The sequence below is a fragment of the Myxocyprinus asiaticus genome, chromosome 33, assembly GCF_019703515.2.
Source record: "Myxocyprinus asiaticus isolate MX2 ecotype Aquarium Trade chromosome 33, UBuf_Myxa_2, whole genome shotgun sequence".
NCBI lineage: Eukaryota > Metazoa > Chordata > Actinopteri > Cypriniformes > Catostomidae > Myxocyprinus > Myxocyprinus asiaticus.
The window spans coordinates 282,815-305,337 of NC_059376.1; the positions used below are offsets into that span (position 1 = coordinate 282,815).

General features: G+C 42.4%; 1 protein-coding gene across 3 annotated transcripts in view; it reads left to right on the forward strand.

Annotated features, from left to right (window-relative positions):
• The window catches only part of LOC127424439 (cytosolic sulfotransferase 3-like), a 47,236-nt gene extending 26,571 nt beyond the window's left edge, over positions 1 to 20,665 (forward strand). Inside the window, exons 6-9 of one of the 3 annotated variants that reach the window (XR_007894471.1) lie at positions 1,315 to 1,412; positions 1,493 to 1,667; positions 18,209 to 18,269; positions 20,116 to 20,253. Coding sequence is in view for 2 of the 3 variants with exons in the window: in XM_051669662.1 (XP_051525622.1) it covers positions 1,315 to 1,412; positions 1,493 to 1,667; positions 20,116 to 20,228 (386 nt within the window). In the remaining variant the exon portion in view is untranslated. Of the gene's footprint in view, positions 1 to 1,314; positions 1,413 to 1,492; positions 1,668 to 1,968; positions 2,367 to 18,208; positions 18,270 to 20,115 lie in introns of those variants that run through there. The other 2 variants (XM_051669662.1, XM_051669664.1) reach the window with 2 other exon arrangements.
• The last annotated feature ends 1,858 nt before the right edge of the window (positions 20,666 to 22,523 follow it).

A 22,523-nucleotide genomic window follows, 5' to 3' on the forward strand; every position in this document is an offset into this window, starting at 1 on the left:
TGCCAAAACCCGGGAGGGAGGAGGGATGCACTGTCGCCCGGTCCTCAACCTCTCCTCCGTCCTCTGGTGGACGCCAGCTTGCTCCTCCCCAGCAGACAGCAGCGAGTCCTCCGGGCCCTGGTGGACGGAACCGCTCCTCCCCTTCTTTGGCGGATAGCAGCGGTTCCTCCGGCTCTCAGCAGCTGACAGCGACCCCTCCGTCCCCAGGCAGACGGCCACGGCTGCTCCCCTGGCAGATAGCAGTGGTGAGGACTCCGTGACAGTGCATCCCTCCTCCCTCCAGGGTTTCGGTACCACTAACAGGATAAGGATGGGCAAGGAGGAGGCGGGAACCGGCTGAACAGTCAACATAAAGTTTAATGGTAAACAAACTTAAATCAACATAAAACATAAGGACACACACACAACGCGGCTGCGTGCATCTCTCTCTCTCTCGAACTGGCACCTCCGGCTCCCCTTTATCTCACGCTCCCGCTGATCAGCTGATTCTGCGCCGGCCATGCACAATCACGGCCCGGCCACGTCCTCCTCCTCGCATATTTCATGTTTCATGGTAGTTTTCATTTTTATTTGCCACATTCCTCTTGCTTTAGAAGTGTTAAGCATGTGAGGATGTGTATTCATCGACCTGTTATATGTCTGACATAATCATACAGGCATACTGAATCAAGTTAAAAACTTGTTTTGACAGTAGTTCAGAAAAAACCTACATATATTTCATCCATACTTTCCTGTCGAAAAATAAGTCGTGGGTATGTAAGTATTTTATATTAAAAGACTTAACTGACTGTTGTAGAAATGACAAATTGTCAATGTAGTGTTTACCTCATTCTACAAGGCAATTAGCTGTCATCAAACGATTGATCACGTGTGTGTACATTTATATTTTATATTCTTTATTTTTCTGTAAACAAAAAATTTAACAACTGAAATACCTTTTGTGTTGTGAATGTTCCAAAGTGGATACTGGATTTGCACTTTTCAGAGAGCTGAATAAAATGTTCAATTAGTGAGATAATAAATGTATCTGATTGTGTAGAACAGGCACATAATATTGTTTCATATCGATCGCAGGCCCCTGAATCAAATTGAAATTGCATCACAGCAGACTTTGTGGTATTGGCAAACATTGGATTGCTGGCTAAAAGAATCGATATAATATTGTATCGTGATCACACTTGCGATTTAGACCCGTTCTATTAAAATAGTAAAGACTAAATATATTTAATTACACAAAGCTATGCATCCCATACATGACCAATCAAGGAAGGTGTCACTGAGGAATTAATTTAAAATCTGCACTTTCCCCTACAGATGTGTTTGGTCCTTGGTATGACCATGTCAGTGGATGGTGGGAGAAAAAACAGACATATTCTAACTTGCTGTACATGTTCTATGAGGATATGGTTGAAGTAAGTTCAGTTTAAAAAAGAAACATGTTTTGTTCAAGCTCAGTTATATGTTTAAAGTGTGTATTTTTGTATGTCTTCAGGACACTGGACGTGAGGTGGAACGTTTGTGCTCCTCCTTGGGTTTGTCCACCTCGGTTGAGGAGAGAGAGAAAATAACAAAAGGAGTTCAGTTTGACACTATGAAACAAAACCAGATTACCAATCATTCTACAATACCATTTATGGACTTCAAGATCTCACCCTTCATGCGGAAAGGTTAATTGGCCACTGATCTAATTTAGTCCTACTGCAACATGCAGTTTTGTCCTTTCACAGTCTGTGTACCTTCAGATAGCCTAATTTGTTTCCTCGTTTTCGTCCCCAAAATGGAACAACCAGTAAACCAAGCATTTACTTGATTTTCCACATCAATGAAATGGGCAAAATTGAGAAACCACTTTGTTTTTCCATTTTTTGGTTTCATATAAGAAATAGAAAAACAAGAATTCAGCTCGATTTCTCATGTTTTCATTCAAGCGCATGAAATAAGTGTATAACTTGGTTATTTCATTTGCAGAGGTGAATGGGTGTGACATGCGACCATTTCTATGATTGGTCAACCAGCAATGTCATTTGCACTTTCTCAGGGGTGCCGTAATGTGGGGGAAGATTAGGCCAAGCAGAACCCCCGAGACTTTTCCTGCATAATTTTTTTATAAATGGCCACTTTGAATTGGTTGGCTAAAATGAAGACTGTTTTTTTCTCAATAATAAGAAAAAATGATCTAGTGTGTGGGATGACTAGGATCCCCCTTAAGACGTTCAGTGGTTTATCCCAAAAGCACTGGTTTATCTTTTTAAGCACTAAGGAACTACTCATTTGTACAGTGTGGCGCATCCTCGTGCTGGATGCGTCATAAACTAGGTTTAACTGGATTGTCCAGAGTGCTAAAAAATGTGCCGTAGACTCCAAAACCTGAATAAAATTTATATTTTCTACTTTGAAGCACTATGGAGAATGTTAACATCTCATAAGGTATATATATATATATATATATATATATATATATATATATATATATATATATATATATATATATAAAATAATAATCATATATAATTAAACCTAAACATCTCTCTCCCCAGCCCTTCCCCAAGAGTCCCCAGTCCCCCAAGTAATTGCCCCACTTCCTGTCAAACAAATTCTGAACCCACAGCCTTCTTCTTGAAATCTCTTCAAAAGCAGCCACCCTCCCCATCTCCGCACACCACTCCGGAAATGAGGGCGCCCTATCCAACTTCCATCCCCTTAAAATAATTAGCCTGCTAACCATAATGCTGGTCAGAACCCAATTTTTTATGCGTTTATCCCCAAAATGTATGACCGCCCCATCAACCAAAATACAGAGTCTGGGGCAGAGTGAAATTCGAGTGCCTAAAACGTCACACAAAAAACTCTGAACCTTCAACCAAAATTCCTGGATCTTAACACACCCCCAAAAAGCATGGGTTGTGTTTCCATCTTCTGATTGGCATTGCCAGTAGGTGGGTGTGTCTTTAAGACCAAGCCTATACAATCTAGAGGGGGTCCAATAGAAGCCATGTAAAATCTTACATTTTATAAGGCGCACCCTTGCATCTCTAGATGCAGACTTGACATTTTTTAGAATCCTAGCCCACACTCCCTCTTCCAATACCAAATATAAATCTTTCTCCCATAATCTCTTGAGAGAAGTTGAAGCTCCTTCCCTCAGACTCTGAATTAGCAGGGAGTAATACACTGATGCCTCATGACCTTTTCCAAATGCCGTAATCACCTCTCCCAGAGTATCTGCCGCTTTAGGGGGGTGTGTGCCACTCCCAAAAACAATACAGAGCAGGTGGCGCAGCTGTAAATACTGTAAATAGAACTGAGATTTGGGAATCCAAAAATGTTGAACCAAATTTTCAAAAGATCTAACACTCCACTCTCATATAGGTCACAGAGTGTATGATGCACTCTGACCAGCAGAAAGGGGACTTATTAATATATAATTTAGGGTTCAACCATATGCTTGAGGCAACATTTAAATAAATGTCCGAATTAAACACTCTGAACACTTTTGTCCATACTGAGTGCAAATGCGAGATAATGGGGTGTAACTTAACTTCTCCGATTAGTTTGATAGAAAGGCTTTGCAATGGCAAAATAGGGGCAAGAACTTCCTGTTCAATACAAAACCAGGGAGGGGCTATCTCAGGTGGAAGCAACCAGTGAGCCAAACGTCTGAGACCAAATGCATAATAATAAAACAATATCTTGGGTAGGCCTAGCCCACCATTGTCAATCGACCTATGTAACTTACTGAAATGTAATCTGGGACGCTTACCATTCCAAGTGAAGGACTTCGCTATGCTGTCAAATTGATTGAAATTAACCTTCCCAATCATAGATAAATATAATGAAGCACACCTGCCCACATTGCTCCAAAACCTTTTTATTAAGGGGTCAAAATTAACTTACTAAATCAGACAAATTTGTTGGGAATAAAATGCCCAAATACTTAATGCCCTGTTTGGGCCACTGAAAGGCACCCGGCTGAAAAGCCGTTACTGGGCAGTGCGCTGTCAGAGCCATGGCTTCAGATTTAGACCAATTGACTCTGTATCCTGAGAATTTTGAAAAGGAATTAATGTTTCTGTGGAGGCAAGGCATAGATCTAGTGGGGTCAGAGAAGAATAACAAAATATCATCAGAGTAAAGCAAAAGCTTATGTGCCATACCTCCCGCCACCACCCCTGAAAAATCATCTTCCCTTTTTATCGCGGCTGCTAATGGTTCCAGGGCAAGACAGAACAATAAGGGGGAAAGAGTCCAGACTAAGATAATCTGAAATTAATACATTTTTAGATTAGATTCAACTTTATTATCATTGTGCAGAGTGCTGAGTACAGGTACAGAGCCAATGAAATGCAGTTAGCATCTAACTGGAAGTATATGTATATATATATTCACACATTTATATATAAATATATATGAGTATATACAATTAAGATTTTTATGGAGTGCAAAGTTATGAGGTAGAGAAGCAGAGACCAGCTCAATGCAAATGTCTATGAATACAGTACAAGGTGCAAATGAAGAAGTATAAACACTGAAGGTGCATTGTACAGAAACTATAAATCTATAAATATATATATATGGCCAGTGACCATGTCAGTGCAAGCGGCATCAAGAGGTAGAAATTATTTACAATGAAATGTGCAAGGGAATGTGCAAAAAAATATGTAGTCCGAGTGGGATATAGTGTTCAGCGCCTGAGTTTAGAGTTCAGTAGGCTGACAGCTGAGGGAAAGAAACTGTTCCTGAGTCTGCTGGTGCGATAGCGAAGGCTCCTATAGCATCTCCCAGATGGGACAAGAGTAAACAGACCATGGTTGGGGTGAGAGGTGTCTTTGATAATGCTTCTCACCCTCCTTAGGCATCGTTTGTGGTGGATGTCTTTGATGGAGGATAGCTGAACACCAGTGATGTATTGTGCAGTTTTCACCACCCACTGGAGGGCCTTCTGGTCTGAGACAGAGCAGTTGCCATACCACACTGTGATGCAGTTTGTTAGGATACTTTCAATAGTGCAGCGGTAAAAGTTCAGCAGGATGTGTGGGGACAGGTGAGCTTTCCTTAGTTTCCTAAGGAAGTAAAGGCACCGTTGTGCCTTTTTGATCAGAGTGGAGGTGCTGTAGGTCCAGGAAAGATCTTCAGAGATATGGACACCCAGGAACTTGAAGCTAGTCACACGCTCCACCTCGTCCCCATCAACGTAGAAGGGAGTGTATGTATGACCCTTCCTAGTCTGCCAGTAGTCCACAATCAGCTCCTTGGTCCTCTGGATGTTGAGTGTGAGATTGTTGTTGGCACACCACACTGCCAGGGGCTGTACCTCTTCCCTGTAGGCCGCCTCATCATCGCCGCTGATCAGGCCTACCACCGTGGTGTCATCTGCAAACTTGATTATGGAGTTGGAGCCATGCTCAGGTATGCAGTCATGGGTGAAGAGGGAGTAGAGGATTGGACTCAGCACACAGCCCTGTGGTGCACCAGTGTTCAAAGTGAGGGTGGAGGAGTTGTGGTTGCTGATCCTAACAGACTGTGGTCTGTTAGTGAGAAAGTCCAAGGTCCAGTTGCAGAGGGAGGGGCTAATGCCAAGATCAGTGAGCTTGGAGATCAGCTTGGATGGGATCACAGTATTGAAAGGCAGAACTGAAATCAATGAACAGCATCTTGACGTATGTGTTGTTTTTGTCCAAGTGAGTCAGGGCGGAGTGAAGAGCTGAGGCGATAGCATCCTCAGTTGACCTGTTGGGTTTGTAGGCGAACTGATATGGGTCCAGTGTTGGGGGCAGGCATGTTTTCAGGTGGAAGAGGACCAGCCTCTCAAAACACTTAGTGATGATGGGAGTAAGAGCAACGGGGCGGAAGTCGTTGAGGGTCACTGCAGCAGCATGTTTTGGTACTGGTACAATGGTGGCTGTTTTGAAGCAGGTTGGGACAATGGCCTGGGTCAAGGAGAGGTTGAAAATGTTGGTGAAGATGTCTGCCAGCTGTTCTGCGCAGGCCCTGAGCACTCAGCCAGGGATACCATCAGGGCCAGCAGCTTTATGTGCATTCACTCTGCTCAGGTTGGAGCACACGTCACTGGTGGAAAATGTTAGCGGCAGATCATCAGGTGGGAGCTCAGCTTTTATGGGTGGTTCTGTGTTTCCACGATCAAAGCGAGCATAAAAGGTGTTCAGTTCGTCTGGGAGGGTGACATTACTGGTTGGGGGGGTGCTGTTCACTGGTTTGTAATCTGTGAGGGCATGGATGCCTGTCCACATATGTCGGGGGTCGTTGTTCTTAAATTTGTCCTCAATCCACAGTTTGTAATTGTGTTTGTTTGCTTTAATTCTCCTCTTCAGATTGGCCCTGGATAAATTGTAGGCTTCCCGGTAGCCAGATCTGAAAACAGCACCACGTGCTTTTACCAGGAGTCGGAATTCCTTGTTCATACAGGGTTTCTGATTGGGGTATGTTTTAATTGTTGTATGGGTGGTTACCTTGTCGACACACCTGTTGATGTGTTGCAGAACAGAATTTGTGTAGGAATTAATGTCCGTGTGTGAGTCCAAGTTGGCCTGAGAAGCAAACACATCCCAGTCTGTGTTCTGGAACTCATGCTGTAGTGAAGAATCTGCTCCTTCCAGCCACACTTTTACAGTCCTCACTGTGGGTTTCACACATTTGATGATGGGGCGTATTTGGGGAGTAGGAACAGGGATAAGTGATCAGATTGTCCAACATGGGGGAGGGGGGTGGCTTTGTAGGCATCAGAAATGTTTCTATAAACATGATCTAGAGCGTTGTCTCCTCTTGTAGGGCAAGAAACGTTTTGATAAAATGTGGGGAGTGCTGTCCTCAAATTGGCATGATTGAAATCCCGAGGCAATGATAAAAGCTCCGTCTGGATGCATTGTTTGCAGTTTACTAACAACAGAAGAGAGTTCCTTCATGGCTAGCTTAGCATTAGCATCCGGTGGTACATATACTGCAGTGATTATGGTAGATGTCAATTCACGGGGCAGGTAAAAGGGTCTGCACTTGATAAAGAGGTACTCAATATCAGCAGAACAGTGGGATTTGGTAATAACAGCATCGGTGCACCAAGTTCTGTTTACATAGATGCAAACACCCCCACCTTTGCTTTTACTAGAGTCCACAGCCGTTCTGTTAGCTCTATAGATATTGCGCCCCTCTAGTTCAATTGCGCTGGTTGGAATGGTGCTATTGAGCCAAGTTTCCCTGAAAACCATAACGTTGCAGTCCAAAAACATTCGCTGAGTAATCCAGAGCCGTAGTTCATCGATCTTATTTGCCAGAGACCGTACATTAGCGAGGAAGATGCTTGGTAGCACTGGGCGATGTGGGTTGAGCTTTAACTTAGCCCGCAGGCTGCCCCACATACCACGTCTTTGTTTACGCTTGCGGCGACGGGCACTTCCTGTCGGACTGGCTGACTCACTCGAGTCCAGGGACCGGAGTAACTCTGGAGGTAGCAGATGGAGGTCTAATGTTGTATCCACTGCGGTGTTTGTGCAGCGAAGTTTGATGTTCAGTAGTGTGTGACGGCTATATGAAGTTAATGCAAAGATGTGATGAACAACTGAGCTGAAAATAACTAGGTAAATAATAACTAATGTGCAAAAACTGGAGAGACGCTGAGCCTCGTGTTATGCACGCACCGCCATCTTGCCGAAATATTCATTTGTTTGTACCGCTGCTACCGGGTGTCTATAAAGTAACTTAATCCATCCAATAAAAGTATTCCCGAACCTGTATATTTCCAAAATTGTAAAAAGATAATCCCATTCTACCATATCAAATGCATTTTCGGCGTCAAGTCAGATGGCAGTGACTGGAGTCTGATCATTTGCCACTGACCACATGATATTAATGAAATGCCTAATGTTATCAGAAGAGCTGCAGCCCCGAATAAACCCCACCTGATCTATATGTATAAGAGATGTCATAACTTTACTCAATCGGTTAGCCAGAATTTTTGACAATATTTTAACGTCTAGCTGGATCAGGGAAATTGGACGGTAACTCTTACACTTGCTTGGATCTTTGTTCTTTTTAAGTATCAGACTGATCCGGGCTTGTGTCATGGTTGGCGGAAGCTTTCCATTCTTTAATGATTCCTTATAAACCTCTTGCAAAAGTGGAGCCAATTCTGTAGTATAAGATCTAAAAAAAAAGCCGCCTTAATTACCTCACCAAGCACCTCCAAGGTTATCTCAGAATCAAGAGAAATTCTTTGCTCAGTCAACAGTTTAGGGAGTTCTAATATTTCCACAAAGTTTCTAATATCTTCATCAGTAGACAAAGTCATGGAACTCTAAAGATCAAGATAGAGTTCTTTAAAAGCATTATTACAGTTTTCTCGATTGCTTAAACACATTTCTTGAAATTATGCCTCCTTTTCTCGAAACTCTAAACACAAATCCATAACTTCCAATTCCCCAAACTTCCTATTTTCAGGTCAAAATGAAGTTCTCCACTCAAAACCATTCAATCTTGCTGAAAAACCAAACTTTGCCCTCAGACATGACACACAAGCCCTCAAAAACACACACTACAACATAATCTTACACACTGGTGAGATAAATTCAAAACAATACTACAAAAACCGGTAATAAGTTTGGTTGCTTGTGGTTCTCCCCCTCAGAAACCTTTTCAGATGATGAACACAACAAAAGACACAAATGTATATATTTGCAAATGTTTTATTCCTTAAATGTACTGTACAGTACAATACACCAAACAACAACAAAACAATTATTCTGCCCTAGCATCCCGTCTTTGGTCTGGGACAGGCCAGAGAATCTCGTCAACATCACAGGCTATATTGGCCCTAGCCAGGCAGCAGGGGTAAAATCCTCTTGCATGCCTGATCCACCTCTGGCACGCATCAACTGAAATGTCTAGGCAGGCTTCTTCCATGGCCTGGAGGAGGTGAACACAGATGTGAGGTTCTCGGTCATACACTTTCCACCGCCATGCCGAAAAAACTCCTCTATCGGGTTTAGAAAGGGAGAGTATGCAGGCAGAAAGATGTTGGAAAACATTGGGTTATTGGTAAACCAATCACGAACCAGACGTTATCCAAACAACAACGTAGTGAGGCTGCTCTGGTTGTGCTGACTCCCTCTGTTCAAGCTGGAACACACACTCTCTTAGACTATCAAGGAAATCAAGGAGGAGCATAGTGTTATAGGGTCCAAGAATGGCATGGCGCTGGAGAACCCCTCATTGGCTGATGGCCATGCACATAGTGACGTTCCCTCCTCGCTGGCCAAGGACATTCACAATAGCCCGATGGCCAATTATGTTCCTCCCCCTTCTCCTTTTGGTCAAGTTAAATCCAGCCTCATCAACAAAGATAATCTCATGAGGAACAGGCCGGCCTTCAATCTCAAAGATTCTCTGCAAAACACATGAATCACAGTAGAGTAAATGACTACCCTGAAACACAGTTCAAGAGGGCACAAATGGCAGACCACCATATGTACTTTGTGCTACAGTATAAACTGCTGTACTGCCATACTGTGATGGTTCACAATACTTCATACAATATAAAAACTCATACTTGAACAAATTCCAGACGCTGGTCTTTCACTCTGTCAGAGTTTCATTCGAAAGGGACGTGGTAGTCCTGTTTCATCCGGAACCTGTGCTTTCGAAGGATGCGATCAATTGTCGAGAGGCTGATGGCATTTATCCCTCGAAATTGGTGAATGTCTTCAATCACTCTCCTTTGAATCTCTCGCAGGCGGATTACATTTTTGGCAATTACCATATTTACCAGCTCCCTCTCTTGCTCCTCCGACAAAAGCCTTAGCCTGCCTCCACCAGTGGTCATCACTGTGTCCTACAAAAATAGAAGTACTGATTACTGTAACTGTAACACATCTTTTTTACAGAATGGAAGCATACAGAAACTCTATCTGTATGTGAGGCAATTTGATGCGTTTCTTTGTATTAGTATAGTGCAACAGCTACAGTACACATATGTGTTGTAACAGCACAGAGTACATTACTCAAAAGTTACAGTAGAGAGCAGTCTGAAGTACACCTACCTGTTTTCCTCCCTGAAGTTTCTTTTGATCGAGGCGACAGTGAAGCGACTCAAGTTTGGCTGTACTCGTTGCCCATCCTCCCTCATAGTCATCCCATGGACAAGGACATGGTCAAATAGAGTGGCACGAATTACATCTGAGACTACTTGTCCCCTTGCCCTTCCTCTTCCTTGTCATAGTCCTCCTCCTCCTCCACCTCCTACTCTCCCTCTTCCTTCACCTCTTCCTCCACTCCCTACTGGTCTTCCTCCTCCTCCTCCTCCTTCTCCGGTGTCCTCGACCTCTTCCTTCACGTCTCTCTGGATCCATTGTTCCAAAACTGAATGAACTGACTCGGGCCCTTTTATCTATCTACTGAAGGTTCTGATTGGTGTGTGATCAATTGTGACTCTTAGTGTTTCCACCTGGATAATTGTGTGCTAATTGAGCTCAAGCTGTGCTGACTTGAGTGAACAATATTGAATGCTAGTGCTTTCTAAATGACCACATGGTGTAGGCAATGAGAAATGAAGTGAAATGAAATTTTAGTTCAAAAGCCTGGTTATACTGTTTAAGCAATCAAGAAAAACTGTAATATCAATGGCCGAGGTAAAAATTTCACCACCAGCAGATTTCACTGGGGGAATGGTAGAAAAAGACTCTCTCTGCTTTATATATCTAGCCAAAACCTTCCCTTTTTGTCCCCGGACTCAAAGTAGGACAAAATAGTATTATATCTCTATTTCAATTGGGTCAATTCTCTGAGGCCATCAGACGACATTCAGCGCTTCAGCTCTGCCTCTGCACTTTTAATATTCCCTTCCAACTTCACGAGTTCTCGTGCTTTGTACTTTTTGATGAATGAGGCATACTGTATGATCCGACCCCCAAGAACTGCCTTAAGTGCCTCCCAAGCCACGCCTACAGAGGACACTGAGGACCAGTTGGTCTCCATATACACATTGATTTCAGACTTTAACATTTGTTGGAATTCAGGATTTTGCAAAAGGGATACATTAAAGGCCAACTATATGATTTATTTTTCTCCATATGTGGCAACACCTCTAAATTCACCAAGGTGTGATCTGAGACTAAGATGTTTCCAATTGAGCAATTCACAACAGATGAAATGAGGGACTTAGATATAAAAAAATATATTCTAGAATAAATCTTATGGAGTGATGAAAAATGTATAGCAGGGCTCAACAATAAGGACTGCCCGATGGCCTGGGGCCAGTGTGAGAGAGATTCGGGCCAGTTGCTAGAACTGTCACTTGCCCGATCAGGCCAGTGCTGCATTTATAACATTAGTGCAAGCAAACAACAAGCGAGAGAGCACAAAAATTACACGGCACAAACAAAGTCTTCTAACCGACGAGCGAGCGCGAGTATATTTATCTCGCAAAGATGTGCAAATGCATAATATACTGGACATAATATAAGATCGTGCAGACACCGAGTGCACTCTCCTAGCACTGTCCTCGCTCTTTTCCAAGTGTCTTAGCAGCAGCTATTACCAATATGTAGAAAAAGTATCCCCACACATTCCGTGTTCACAGTGCACGAAATCCCCACATTTTTTCGTTTTTACATGTTGGTGAAAATTAGTAATCCACACATTGGAACACAAGAAATCAACAGTTTCTTTCTATAGGACTGAAAATCCATGTCTCTCCGTGCATATGTCTCATCATCATCTCTCTCCCTGCAGCGTAGACTGTTTAACATGCATGTGCTCTCGTAAAGGGACAGAGCGCTAGTTTTATTCCCACTGTAAAAAAACAAACACATTTTCTCTCATTAATTCACCTTTAGAGATGAAGCGCCGAATGAGATGTAATAAACTTTGTTAATCCCCAGTTATACACATGTCTGGAAATCACGAGCTGCTCAATATCCAAAATGTAAGTATACATTTAATTAGGTAATGTTTCAAAACGTAAACATTAATTCGACAAGATAATGCTGTTTGATATGAAAAGAAGCAAGATCACTATGGCTATTAGGCTATTATTATCAGAGCTGTTCAGCTGCAGGTTGAAGATGAATATCTGAAACAGTCTACTTCATATCATCCTCATAAAACACCTGTTACATGTCTAATTTCTGGACCATACAGGTATTTTTGTTTTTGTTCTTTGTATATCAGTCAGTTTTGGTCTAGTTTGGGTTGTCTGATTTCATGTTATATACACATTGTTAATTCACAGATTAGGCCTAATATCTACCTACTGTATATTACACATCACAACTGATTTAGTAGCAAGTCTGTTCTCTCAGCCAATAATCAAATCTTTAACTCAGTGACTAAATCTTTGATCCTTCTTGTGAAAACACTACAAATGGGCAAAAGTTGCATGACAGCATGACTAAACGGGTGACCGAAAGCCCATCATCTCCTCCACAGAACTCTTGGCTTAAAAGCACATGTGTAAATGGCAGGACGGCTGAGGTTAATATGATGTATTTATGAATTTATATCTGTAAAGCGTATATATGGGATTACATAAGGCATAAATCATATCTTGCAAATTATAAATGTGATTCAATTTTGGGGGACATTCATTTTTCTCCCCTTTTTCGCCCCAATTTGGAATGCCCAATTCCCAATGCGCTCTAAGTCCTCGTGGTGGTGTAGTGACTTGCCTCAATCTGGGTGGCAGAGGACGAATCAATGTTATTGATCACTGTAATGACTCCCCTGCTCTTACTTGAGCCAGCACTAAAGAAAACATATCCACCCCATATCTTCCCAAATTTTTTCAGCTTCATGCAGGGAAAGATGCGTTTCTTGAAGAAACACAATATCATATTTCTTATGTTTATGAAAAGAAATAACCTTCCTTCTTTTTATGGGGTGCCCAAACCCATTCACATTCCACGTGGAGAGAGACAATCTACTCATATTAACATTTGAAATTTTGACATATTAGAAAAAGTAGATTGTGTGTCAAAAACAAGATTATAAAGACCACATTCCAATATTAGTGCAACAATCAAACCCCGAACTTACCCCCGAACCAAACAAACAGAAAAAAGAAAAACATGCGCATTAACCCCGTGCACGACAGCGCCAACCGGCATCCATCCATCTAAACTCAAACAGTCCATGTACGCCTACGAGAGCCCCCGTGACACTTTTGCCATCAGATTGCTCAAGTCTGGTGCTTCTATACAAATTTTGTGAGACAGAATTACAAAACAGAAGAAAATCTTAAAACAAACTCCAGCCAGTAGGCAGAATAAACACAAAGAATGTGTAGATTCATCCACATACTGTCCCAAAGGTGCGTTCCTCCCCAAAACAAGCTCCAGCCTCTAGCGGAACCAGCACACACACATAAAAATAAAAAAATAAATAAATTAAAAAATGTTCAGTTTCCTCGTACAGTCAAACGAATGTTCAGTAAGCTGGCTGTTTCATAAGTGCAGCAGATGACCTAATCATTCCAATGTCCTGCAAAAAAATATTCCACAAAACAGACTCCATCTAATAGGAGGCATAAGCACAAAGAACATGCAGATATATCCACATCTGTCCCAAAGGAGTGTTATTCCACAAAACGAACTCAATCCGCTAGGCGGAACCAGCACAAAAAGAAACAAAGAAGGCGCCCATTTTCCTCAGACAGTCAAGTGAATGTTCAGTGAGTCAGGTACATTTGGCTGCAAAGTGAGCGCCACACAATCACTTACTCATTCCTTTGACTTTATAAAGGACAATGCTTTTTGGGGACAAGTAAATACTTTGCGGCCATCCTTAGCATCTATTTTCAATCTGGCCGGGAACTTCAGTGTAAAAGCGACCCTCCGTCGGTGCAAAAGTTTCTTGAAGGAGTGTTATTCCACAAAACAAACTCCAGCTGCTAGGCAGAACCAACACTAAAAGAAACAAAAAAGGTGCCCAGCTTCCTCAGACAGTTCAAGTGAATGTTCTGTGAGTCAGGCTCACTTGGCAGCAATGTGAGAATCACACCATGGCTTACTTATTCCAATGACTTTATGAAGGATAATGCTTGCTGGGGACATGTAAATACTTTGCGGCTATCCTTAGTATCTATTCTCAATTTGGCCAAAAACATCAGTGCAAAAGTGATCTTCCGTTGATGTAAGAGTTTCTTGCATTCCTTGAATTGATCACGTTTATCTCTTGTCAAATTCGCAAAGTCTGGGAACAAGAAAATGTTGTGGTTTTTCCAAGAAAGACTTCCTTTCCTCCTCGCCTTGCGTAACATGAGATCTTTATCAGATGATCTCAGAAATTTGGCCAGAGTTGATCAGGGCCTGTCTCCCTTCGCGGATCTCCAAGCCAGGACCCTGTGAGCTCGCTCAATTTCCAGCTTATGGCCTGTTATGTCGAGCAGACTCGGGAAGAGCTTGTCTAGGAATTTCACCATATCTTGGTCTTCTTCATTCTCAGGAATTCCAACAATTTTGATGTTGTTTCGCCGATTACGATTCTCAAGGTCTTCCAACTTTTCCCAAATGTGTTGCAAATCTGCCTTGGTCGCTAGTGGGTTAGCAGCTAATTCCCTCTCCGATGACTCCAGAAAATCGATCCGTTTCTCAACGTCCGACACTCTTGTAACCACCTCAGAGAATTTCGCCTCCATGGTCGTAATCGATCGACATATTACAGCAAGATCCTCCAAGTCCACTACGACCTTCACCAGCATTGCTGACATTCTCAACAGTTGATGCTGAATCTCTCCTGCCACACCGTCCAAACTGAGTTCCCGGTCTGCAGCCCTGCCTGGGGTATCAGCTTGAGCACATTAGTGTCTTTTAATGTCTCCAGAGTCTGACGATTTTGAATTCTTTGAAATTAAATATAATTAAATACTTAAACTTTTATATAGTTTATAAATGTTTTATTTAATGCTGACGACTGAGGATTTTCAGACGAAGTAGGAATTTTGGATAAGAGTGTAATATGAAATATGGGCAATTCCCATGTTTGGTGGTAATATGTGAAATGTCTCAACTCTACCCACACAAACTACTAACTACAATGGAGTAGGATAAAATGTTGTTATAAGCAATTGATATAAACTTGTGAAACTACAACCTTATGTACTCTACATTGCCATATGACACTTTATTTCTATAGTAATCTACAATCAAATCAAATCACTTTTATTGTCACACAGCCATATACACAAGTGCAATGGTGTGTGAAATTCTTGGGTGCAGTTCCGATCAACATAGCAGTCGTGACAGTGATGAGACATATACCAATTTACAATAACATCAAATTAACCCAACACAATTTAAAGTCTAATATACACATAATTACAACAAAATATACAAATAATAACATACACTGTACAGTATACAATACACACAATATAGATACACATTATTCAATAATAAAAAAAAAAAGTATATATAGTAGTATATATAGAATATACAGTAGGTTGTATTGTACTATATTGACATTCAGGCTGTCGGTTGATAGTAAGTTGTTAAGAGAGAATATAATATAATAATAATATAATTTATGACAGTCCGGTGTGAGATATAAGAGTAAGAGTAATAAAGTGCAGTGCTGATGTATTTTGATCGTGGGAGATCAAGAGTTCAAAAGTCTGATTGCTTGGGGGAAGAAGCTATCATGGAGTCGGCTGGTGCGGGTCCTGATGCTGCGATACCGCCTGCCTGATGGTAGCAGTGAGAACAGCCCATGGTTCGGGTGGCTGGAGTCTCTGATGATCCTCCGAGCTTTTTTCACACACCGCCTGGTATATATGTCCTGGAGGGATGGAAGCTCACCTCCGATGATATGTCTGGCAGTTTGCACCACACTTTGCAGTGCTTTGCGGTTGTGGGTGGTGCTATTGCTGTACCAGGCGGAGATGCAGCCGGTCAGGATGCTCTCTACAGTGCAGGTGTAGAACCGTGTGAGGATGTGGCAGTTCATTCCAAACTTCCTCAGCCGTCTTAGGAAGAAGAGGCGCTGATGAGCCTTCTTCACAACGACTTCAGTGTGGAAGGACCATTTGAGTTCCTCAGTGATGTGGACACCAAGGAACTTGAAGCTGCTGACTCTCTCCACTGGTGCTCCATTGATGGCGATGGGACTGTGTTCTCTGTCTTTTCTTCTGAAGTCCACCACAAGCTCCTTTGTTTTACTGACGTTGAGGGAGAGGTTGTGCTCCTGACACCAGTGTGTCAGAGTGTGCACCTCCTCTCTGTAGGCTGTTTCATCATTGTCAGTGATCAGACCTACCACCATCGTGTCATCAGCAAACTTGATGATGGCACTGGAGCTATGTGTTGCCACACATTCATGTGTGTACAAGGAATACAAGAGTGGGCTGAGAACACAGCCCTGTGGGGCTCCAGTGTTGAGGGTCAGTGATGAGGAGATGTTGCTGCCTATTCTAACCACCTGGCGTCTGCTTGACAGGAAGTCAAGGATCCAGCTGCACAGTGAGCTGTTTAAGCCCAGAGCCCAGAGTTTTTCATCTAGCTTGGAGGGCACTATGGTGTTGAATGCTGAGCTGTAGTCTACAAACAACATTCTCACATAAGTGTTCTTTTTTCCAGGTGGGAGAGAGCAGTGTGTATTGTAGATGCAATGGCATCATCAGTGGAGCGGTTGTTGCGGTAAGCAAACTGCAATGGGTCTAGAGAGAGAGGCAGCACAGAGTAGATGTAATCTCTGATTAGTCTCTCAAAGCATTTGCTGATGATGGGGGTCAGCGCAACAGGATGCCAGTCATTTAAGCAAGTGATTTTTGATTGCTTTGGAACAGGCACAATGGTGGATGTTTTAAAGCATGTGGGGACTACAGACAAAGAGAGGGAAAGGTTGAAAATGTCCGTTAAAAACACCAGCCAGCTGGTTCACGCACGCTCTGATGATGCAGCCTGGAATGCCATCTGGGCCCGCAGTTTTGCGGATATTCACCCGTCGGAAGGATCGGGTTACATCCGCTACAGAGACGGAGAGTGAACTAACCTCTGTAGCTTCGGCCGCGAGAGCTCTCTCCGCGAGGGCGGTGTTATTTCCCTCAAAACGAGCATAAAAAGTATTTAGCTCATCCGGGAGAGAGGCAGCGGTGTTCATGGCGGAGTTTTTATTCCCTTTAAAGTCTTTGATGATGTTAATTCCCTGCCACATGCTTCTAGAGTTGGTGGTGTTAAACTGTCCTTCAATCTTGTTCCTGTACTGGTGTTTTGCTGTTCTGATAGTTTTTGGAGGGCATAACTGGCTTGTTTATGCTCCTCTGCATTCTCGGAATTAAAAGCGGAGGTCCGCACATTAAGTGCCGCGCGAACATCGCTATTAATCCATGGCTTCTGGTTCGGATAGATCCGTGTTGTTCTGGTCGGAACAATGTCCTCTACGCACTTTCTGATGAAACATATTACACTATCAGCGTAAAGCTCGATGTCATCATCAGAGGCGGACCGGAAAATCTCCCAGTCCGTGTGATCAAAACAGTCTTTTAGCGTAGAATCTGATTGGTCCGACCAGCACTGGATCGTTCTGAGGGTGGGTGCTTCCTGTTTCAGTTTCTGCCTGTAAGCAGGCAGAAGCAGAATGGAAGAGTGGTCCGATTTGCCAAATGGTGGGCGGGGGAGGGATTTGTAGCCATCCCGGAAGGGAGAGTAGCAATGGTCCAAAACCCGGTCCCCTCGTGTGTTGAAACTAATGTGCTGGTGGTATTTTGGTGCGAATGATTTGAAACTGGCTTTATTAAAGTCCCCGGTCACAATGAACGCGGCCTCAGGGTGCGCGGTTTCCTGCTTGCTTACCCTCAATCAATGTTTACAAAAATAATACCAGTGTTAAATGCATTGAATATCATAGGAAATACATGGGTTACCATATATAGGACTGACATATGAATTCTAGTTGTTGTCATGGAAATTCTCTTATAATTTAAAAAAATATTCAAATACATTTTTTTAAAAAGTTAGTTCATATGATAGAAGACACCTTAATTGAGGAATACGTGTAGTGGCAGATCAAAAGACCACTTCATGTAAAAATTGTAAAAAAAGCCATGATGACACACGCCCAGCCCCTAATCAGGCTAATCAAGCCGATGAGAGGGAAAAAGGTACAGGCAGCTGCCCTGTATGTGTTTATGTTTGTGTGTTTTTGTTTAATTAAATATTACTTTGATGCTTCGTCTGGTTCTCACCTCCTCCTTTCCATTTTACCGTTACAGAGTGAAATGTAACTGCATGTCAGCAAATGTAAATCAGGACAAAGCAGGCCTCGGATAAGCAGTAAGTGAAGAGCTGTGTGCTGCTTGGTGCCCCTACAATGAACTTGACACATGCGACAGACGAGCCCATATACAGTGGCCTTCATCATAGAATGTGTAAATTTGCACCCCAACAGACCAGCAAGATGAAAATTAATCAAGACTAAAAAGCAAAAGGTGTAACTATGAATGTATGGAGAGAGAAAAAAAAAGAGAGAGAATGAAAGGAACAGAAATCCATGAACACAGTAGGCCTACTCCTATCCTAATGAGGGTTGAGCCCCTACCCTCAGACAAATTCCTTAGATCCTTAGCTTTTGTACAATAACCAGATAACAAAGTCTATTAAAATACAGTTGGGTCTATGCACAGCATTCCAATTCATAATTGTGCTAATTTTCCTTTTTAAAATAAAGAAGCTCTGCCACCCCTTCCCTCGGCGACAAAACAAGTTTGTTAGTGCGTACAGTGGTTGCCGTATCCAGATGTCCAATTGCTTGATGAGAGATAGCATTGCAATAAACATGCAGCAGTCATATGTTTTTTTTTTTTTAAGAAATATTAATGTAAGGGGCCTGGGTAGCTCAATGAGTATTGATACTAACTACCACCCCTGGTGTTGCGAGTTCAAATCCAGGGTGTGCTGAGTGACTCCAGCCAGGTCTCCTAAGCAACCAAATTGGCCTGGTTGCTAGGGAGGGTAGTCACATGGGGTAACCTCCTCGTGGTCATGATTAGTGGTTCTCGCTCTCAGTGGGGCATGTGGTAAGTTGTGCGTGGATCGCGTAGAGTAGCATGAGCCTCAAACATGCTGGGAGTCTCCGGTGTCATGCACAATGTGCAACGTCATAAGATGCATGGATTGACTGTCTCAGAAGCGGAGGCAACTTAGACTTGTCCTCCACTGACCGGATTGAAGTGAGTAACCGTGCCACCACGAGGACCTACTAAGTAGTGGGAACTGGGCATTCAAAATTGGGGAGAAGAGGGGATCAAAAATAAAAAAATAAATATTAATGTACCTCATTTAAAAGATTAGAATCTGTCTGCAAAAAAGAAAATTATCGGTGAACTGGTAAACTCTTATTTCAATAGATGAGGTGAGGAAGAACAGATGACAGTGTGTGTTGACCAATCAGTGGAAATAGGTGTCACGGAGAGACTCACGGATGCAGATATATGAACTCAGTAGCAGGGTTTATTTAACAGATGATTGAAACAGTGATGTAATCATCATGTGAGTAAATCCAATTGAACAGAGTGACAAACAGCAGGTGAGTAATATCCAGACAGGGTATAGACATGATGAATAAATGAAATAGAAAACTCCCAACAGTCTTATGTTATTGCAGGAAATTATGAAGACACAGGTATGTTTGACATAGCAGATAGGTCTGAAGTCTCTGAGATACTATCGATGAGAACAGACAAAGAGTGAGTGAAAGCGGGGTATATATGCAGTCCTTGATTAGCCACTAATGATGTGCAGGTGCGTGTAATCAGAACTCAGGGGAGAGTGAGGGCTGTGTCGGCAGTAAGGGAGAAAGAGAGAGAGAGACCGGTGGATCCGTGACAATAGGAGTGTCAGGCACGCCCACATGTGCAAATCTAAATATTCAAGTTAAAAACTCAGTTTATATGCATGAATGACTAATTCTTTTCCTGTTTTTGGCTATTTAATTTTAAATACAAAAACAAACAGATAAAATGTTAATTGTTGTATTGTGTTCATGATAGGTAATGGAAATGTGATAAATGAACGGTTTATTAGTTATTCCGTTTTTAAGACAAAAATTAGAAAATGAATTACCCGAAGGTACACCTTTCACCTAACTTCCTTTATCTTTTATTTGTTTGTGTTTCTAAAGGTAAAGTTGGAGACTGGAAAAATCACTTCACCATGGCACAAAATGAACAGTTTGATGAGGTCTACAAACAAAAGATGAAGAACACAACTGTCATGTTTCGGACAGAAATTTAAGGCACTAAATAAATAATCTGCCACAATCTTAACTGGCTGACAGGGGGCTAATTACTGCTCTGTTTTATTATTATTATTTTCAAATTCACATATGATATTATACTAATGTCCATGTACATACAGTTTGGTAACATTATGTGACCAGTCTGTTATTGAGACAAGCACATGGGAAAATGACTATGAATTGTTTCATAATTAAAACTGCTTTGATGTTACCTGACATGTTCTGTAGAAGATCACATAGTCATCACACAGATTTCATTGTCTGAGTGTAGGGGGTCTTCACACGTAATTCAAGATTAAATAACGTAATGAGAGTTAATGGACTAACATTTTAGAAACATTTGGTGGAGGTTATTGCTGCCAAAGGAGTCAACTAGTTTTTCCACACTGCAATGTGAATATTTACATGGTGTGTTTAATAAAGATATGAAAACCTATAATTGTTTGTATTTGTTTAAGCGGACTATGTTTGTCTATTGTTGTGACTTCATTTATGCAGTTATCCATGAAATCCAGAAAAAGTGAATGCTGCTTAATTTTTTCAAGTATACTTCACATTTAATTGAAAAATATTTTGTACATATTTTGTGTTTTTTGTTGTTTTTTTTTTTTTTACATATGCCATGGCTTGTTAGTTATATACCATGGTGAAGGCATTATATTATTTGATGTACCTAGACTATACATACCATTTTACATGAAAATGAAATGAGTATATATATCAAAGTACCATGACATTATACCACATTGCATTTCTGTAAAAGTGATTCTATTTTAACACTCAAATCCAACTCACTTTTCTCTCAAACACACACACACACACTTGGAGTCATGTGACGCCATGCGAGGATCGGACGTGTGAATAGCAAGCTCTGCGCACTTTCCTTGTTTTAACACTTTTAATGACATAAACCAGTGAGATTCGATACACTCCATAACTGTTTTAGGAGGACAATATGTCAAAGAATTCAAAATCCTCGGGTTCTGGAGACATTAAAAGACACTCACGTGCTCAAGCTAATGTCCCCGAGCAGGCTGCGAGCCTGGAAGTCGATTTAGTCGGGGAAATGCGGCAAGAGATCCTGAACATGTCAGAGATTACATCTGCTCTGTGCTGCCTCCCTCACTGGACCCACTGCAGTTTGCTTACCGCAACAACCGCTCCACTGATGATGCCATTGCATCTACACTACACACTGCTCTCTCCCACCTGGAAAAAAGGGACACATATGTGAGAATGCTGTTTGTAGACTACAGCTCAGTATTCAACACTTAGTGCCCTCGAAGCTTGATGTGAAACTCCGGGCTCTGGGCTTAAACAGCTCGCTGTGCAGCTGGATCCTGGACTTCCTGTCAAGCAGACGCCAGGTGGTTAGAATGGGCAGTAACATCTCCTCATCACTGACCCTCAACACTGGAGCCCCACAGGGCTGTGTTCTCAGCCCACTCCTGTATTCCCTGTACACACATGACTGTGTGGCAACATATAGCTCCAATGCCATCATTAAGTTTGCTGATGATACGACGGTGGTAGGTCTGATCACTGACATTGATGAAATCTAAAAAAGCCTACAGAGAGGAGGAGCACAACCTCTCCCTCAACGTCAGCAAGACAAAGGAACTTGTGGTGGACTTCAGGAGAAGAGAAAGGGAACACAGCCCCATCACTATCAATGGAGCACCAGTGGAGAGAGTCAGCAGCTTCAAGTTCCTGGGTGTCCACATCACTGAGGAACTCACATGGTCTGTCCACACTAAGGCCATTGTGAAGAAGGCTCATCAGTGCCTCTTCTTCCTGAGGTGGCTGAGGAAGTTTGGAATGAACCGCCACATACTCACACGGTTCTACAACAGCACTGTAGAGAGCATCCTGACTGGCTGCATCTCCGCCTGGTACGGCAATAGCACCGCCCACAACCGCAAAGCCCTGCAAAGGGTGGTGCGAACTGCCAGACACATCATCGGAGGTGAGCTTCCCTCCCTCCAGGACATATATACCAGGCAGTGTGTGAAAAAAGCTCAGAGGATCATCAGAGACTCCAGCCACCCGAGCCATGGGCTGCTCTCACTGCTACCATCAGGAAGGCGTTATCGCAGCATCAGGACCCGCACCAGCCGACTTCATGACAGCTTCTTCCCCCAAGCAATCAGACTTTTGAACTCTTGATCTCTCATGATCAATATACATCAGCACTGCACTTTAAAATCTTATATCTCACACTGGACTGTCATAAATTATATTCTCTCTTAACAATACACTGGCAACTGACTGTCAATCGACAGCCTGAATGT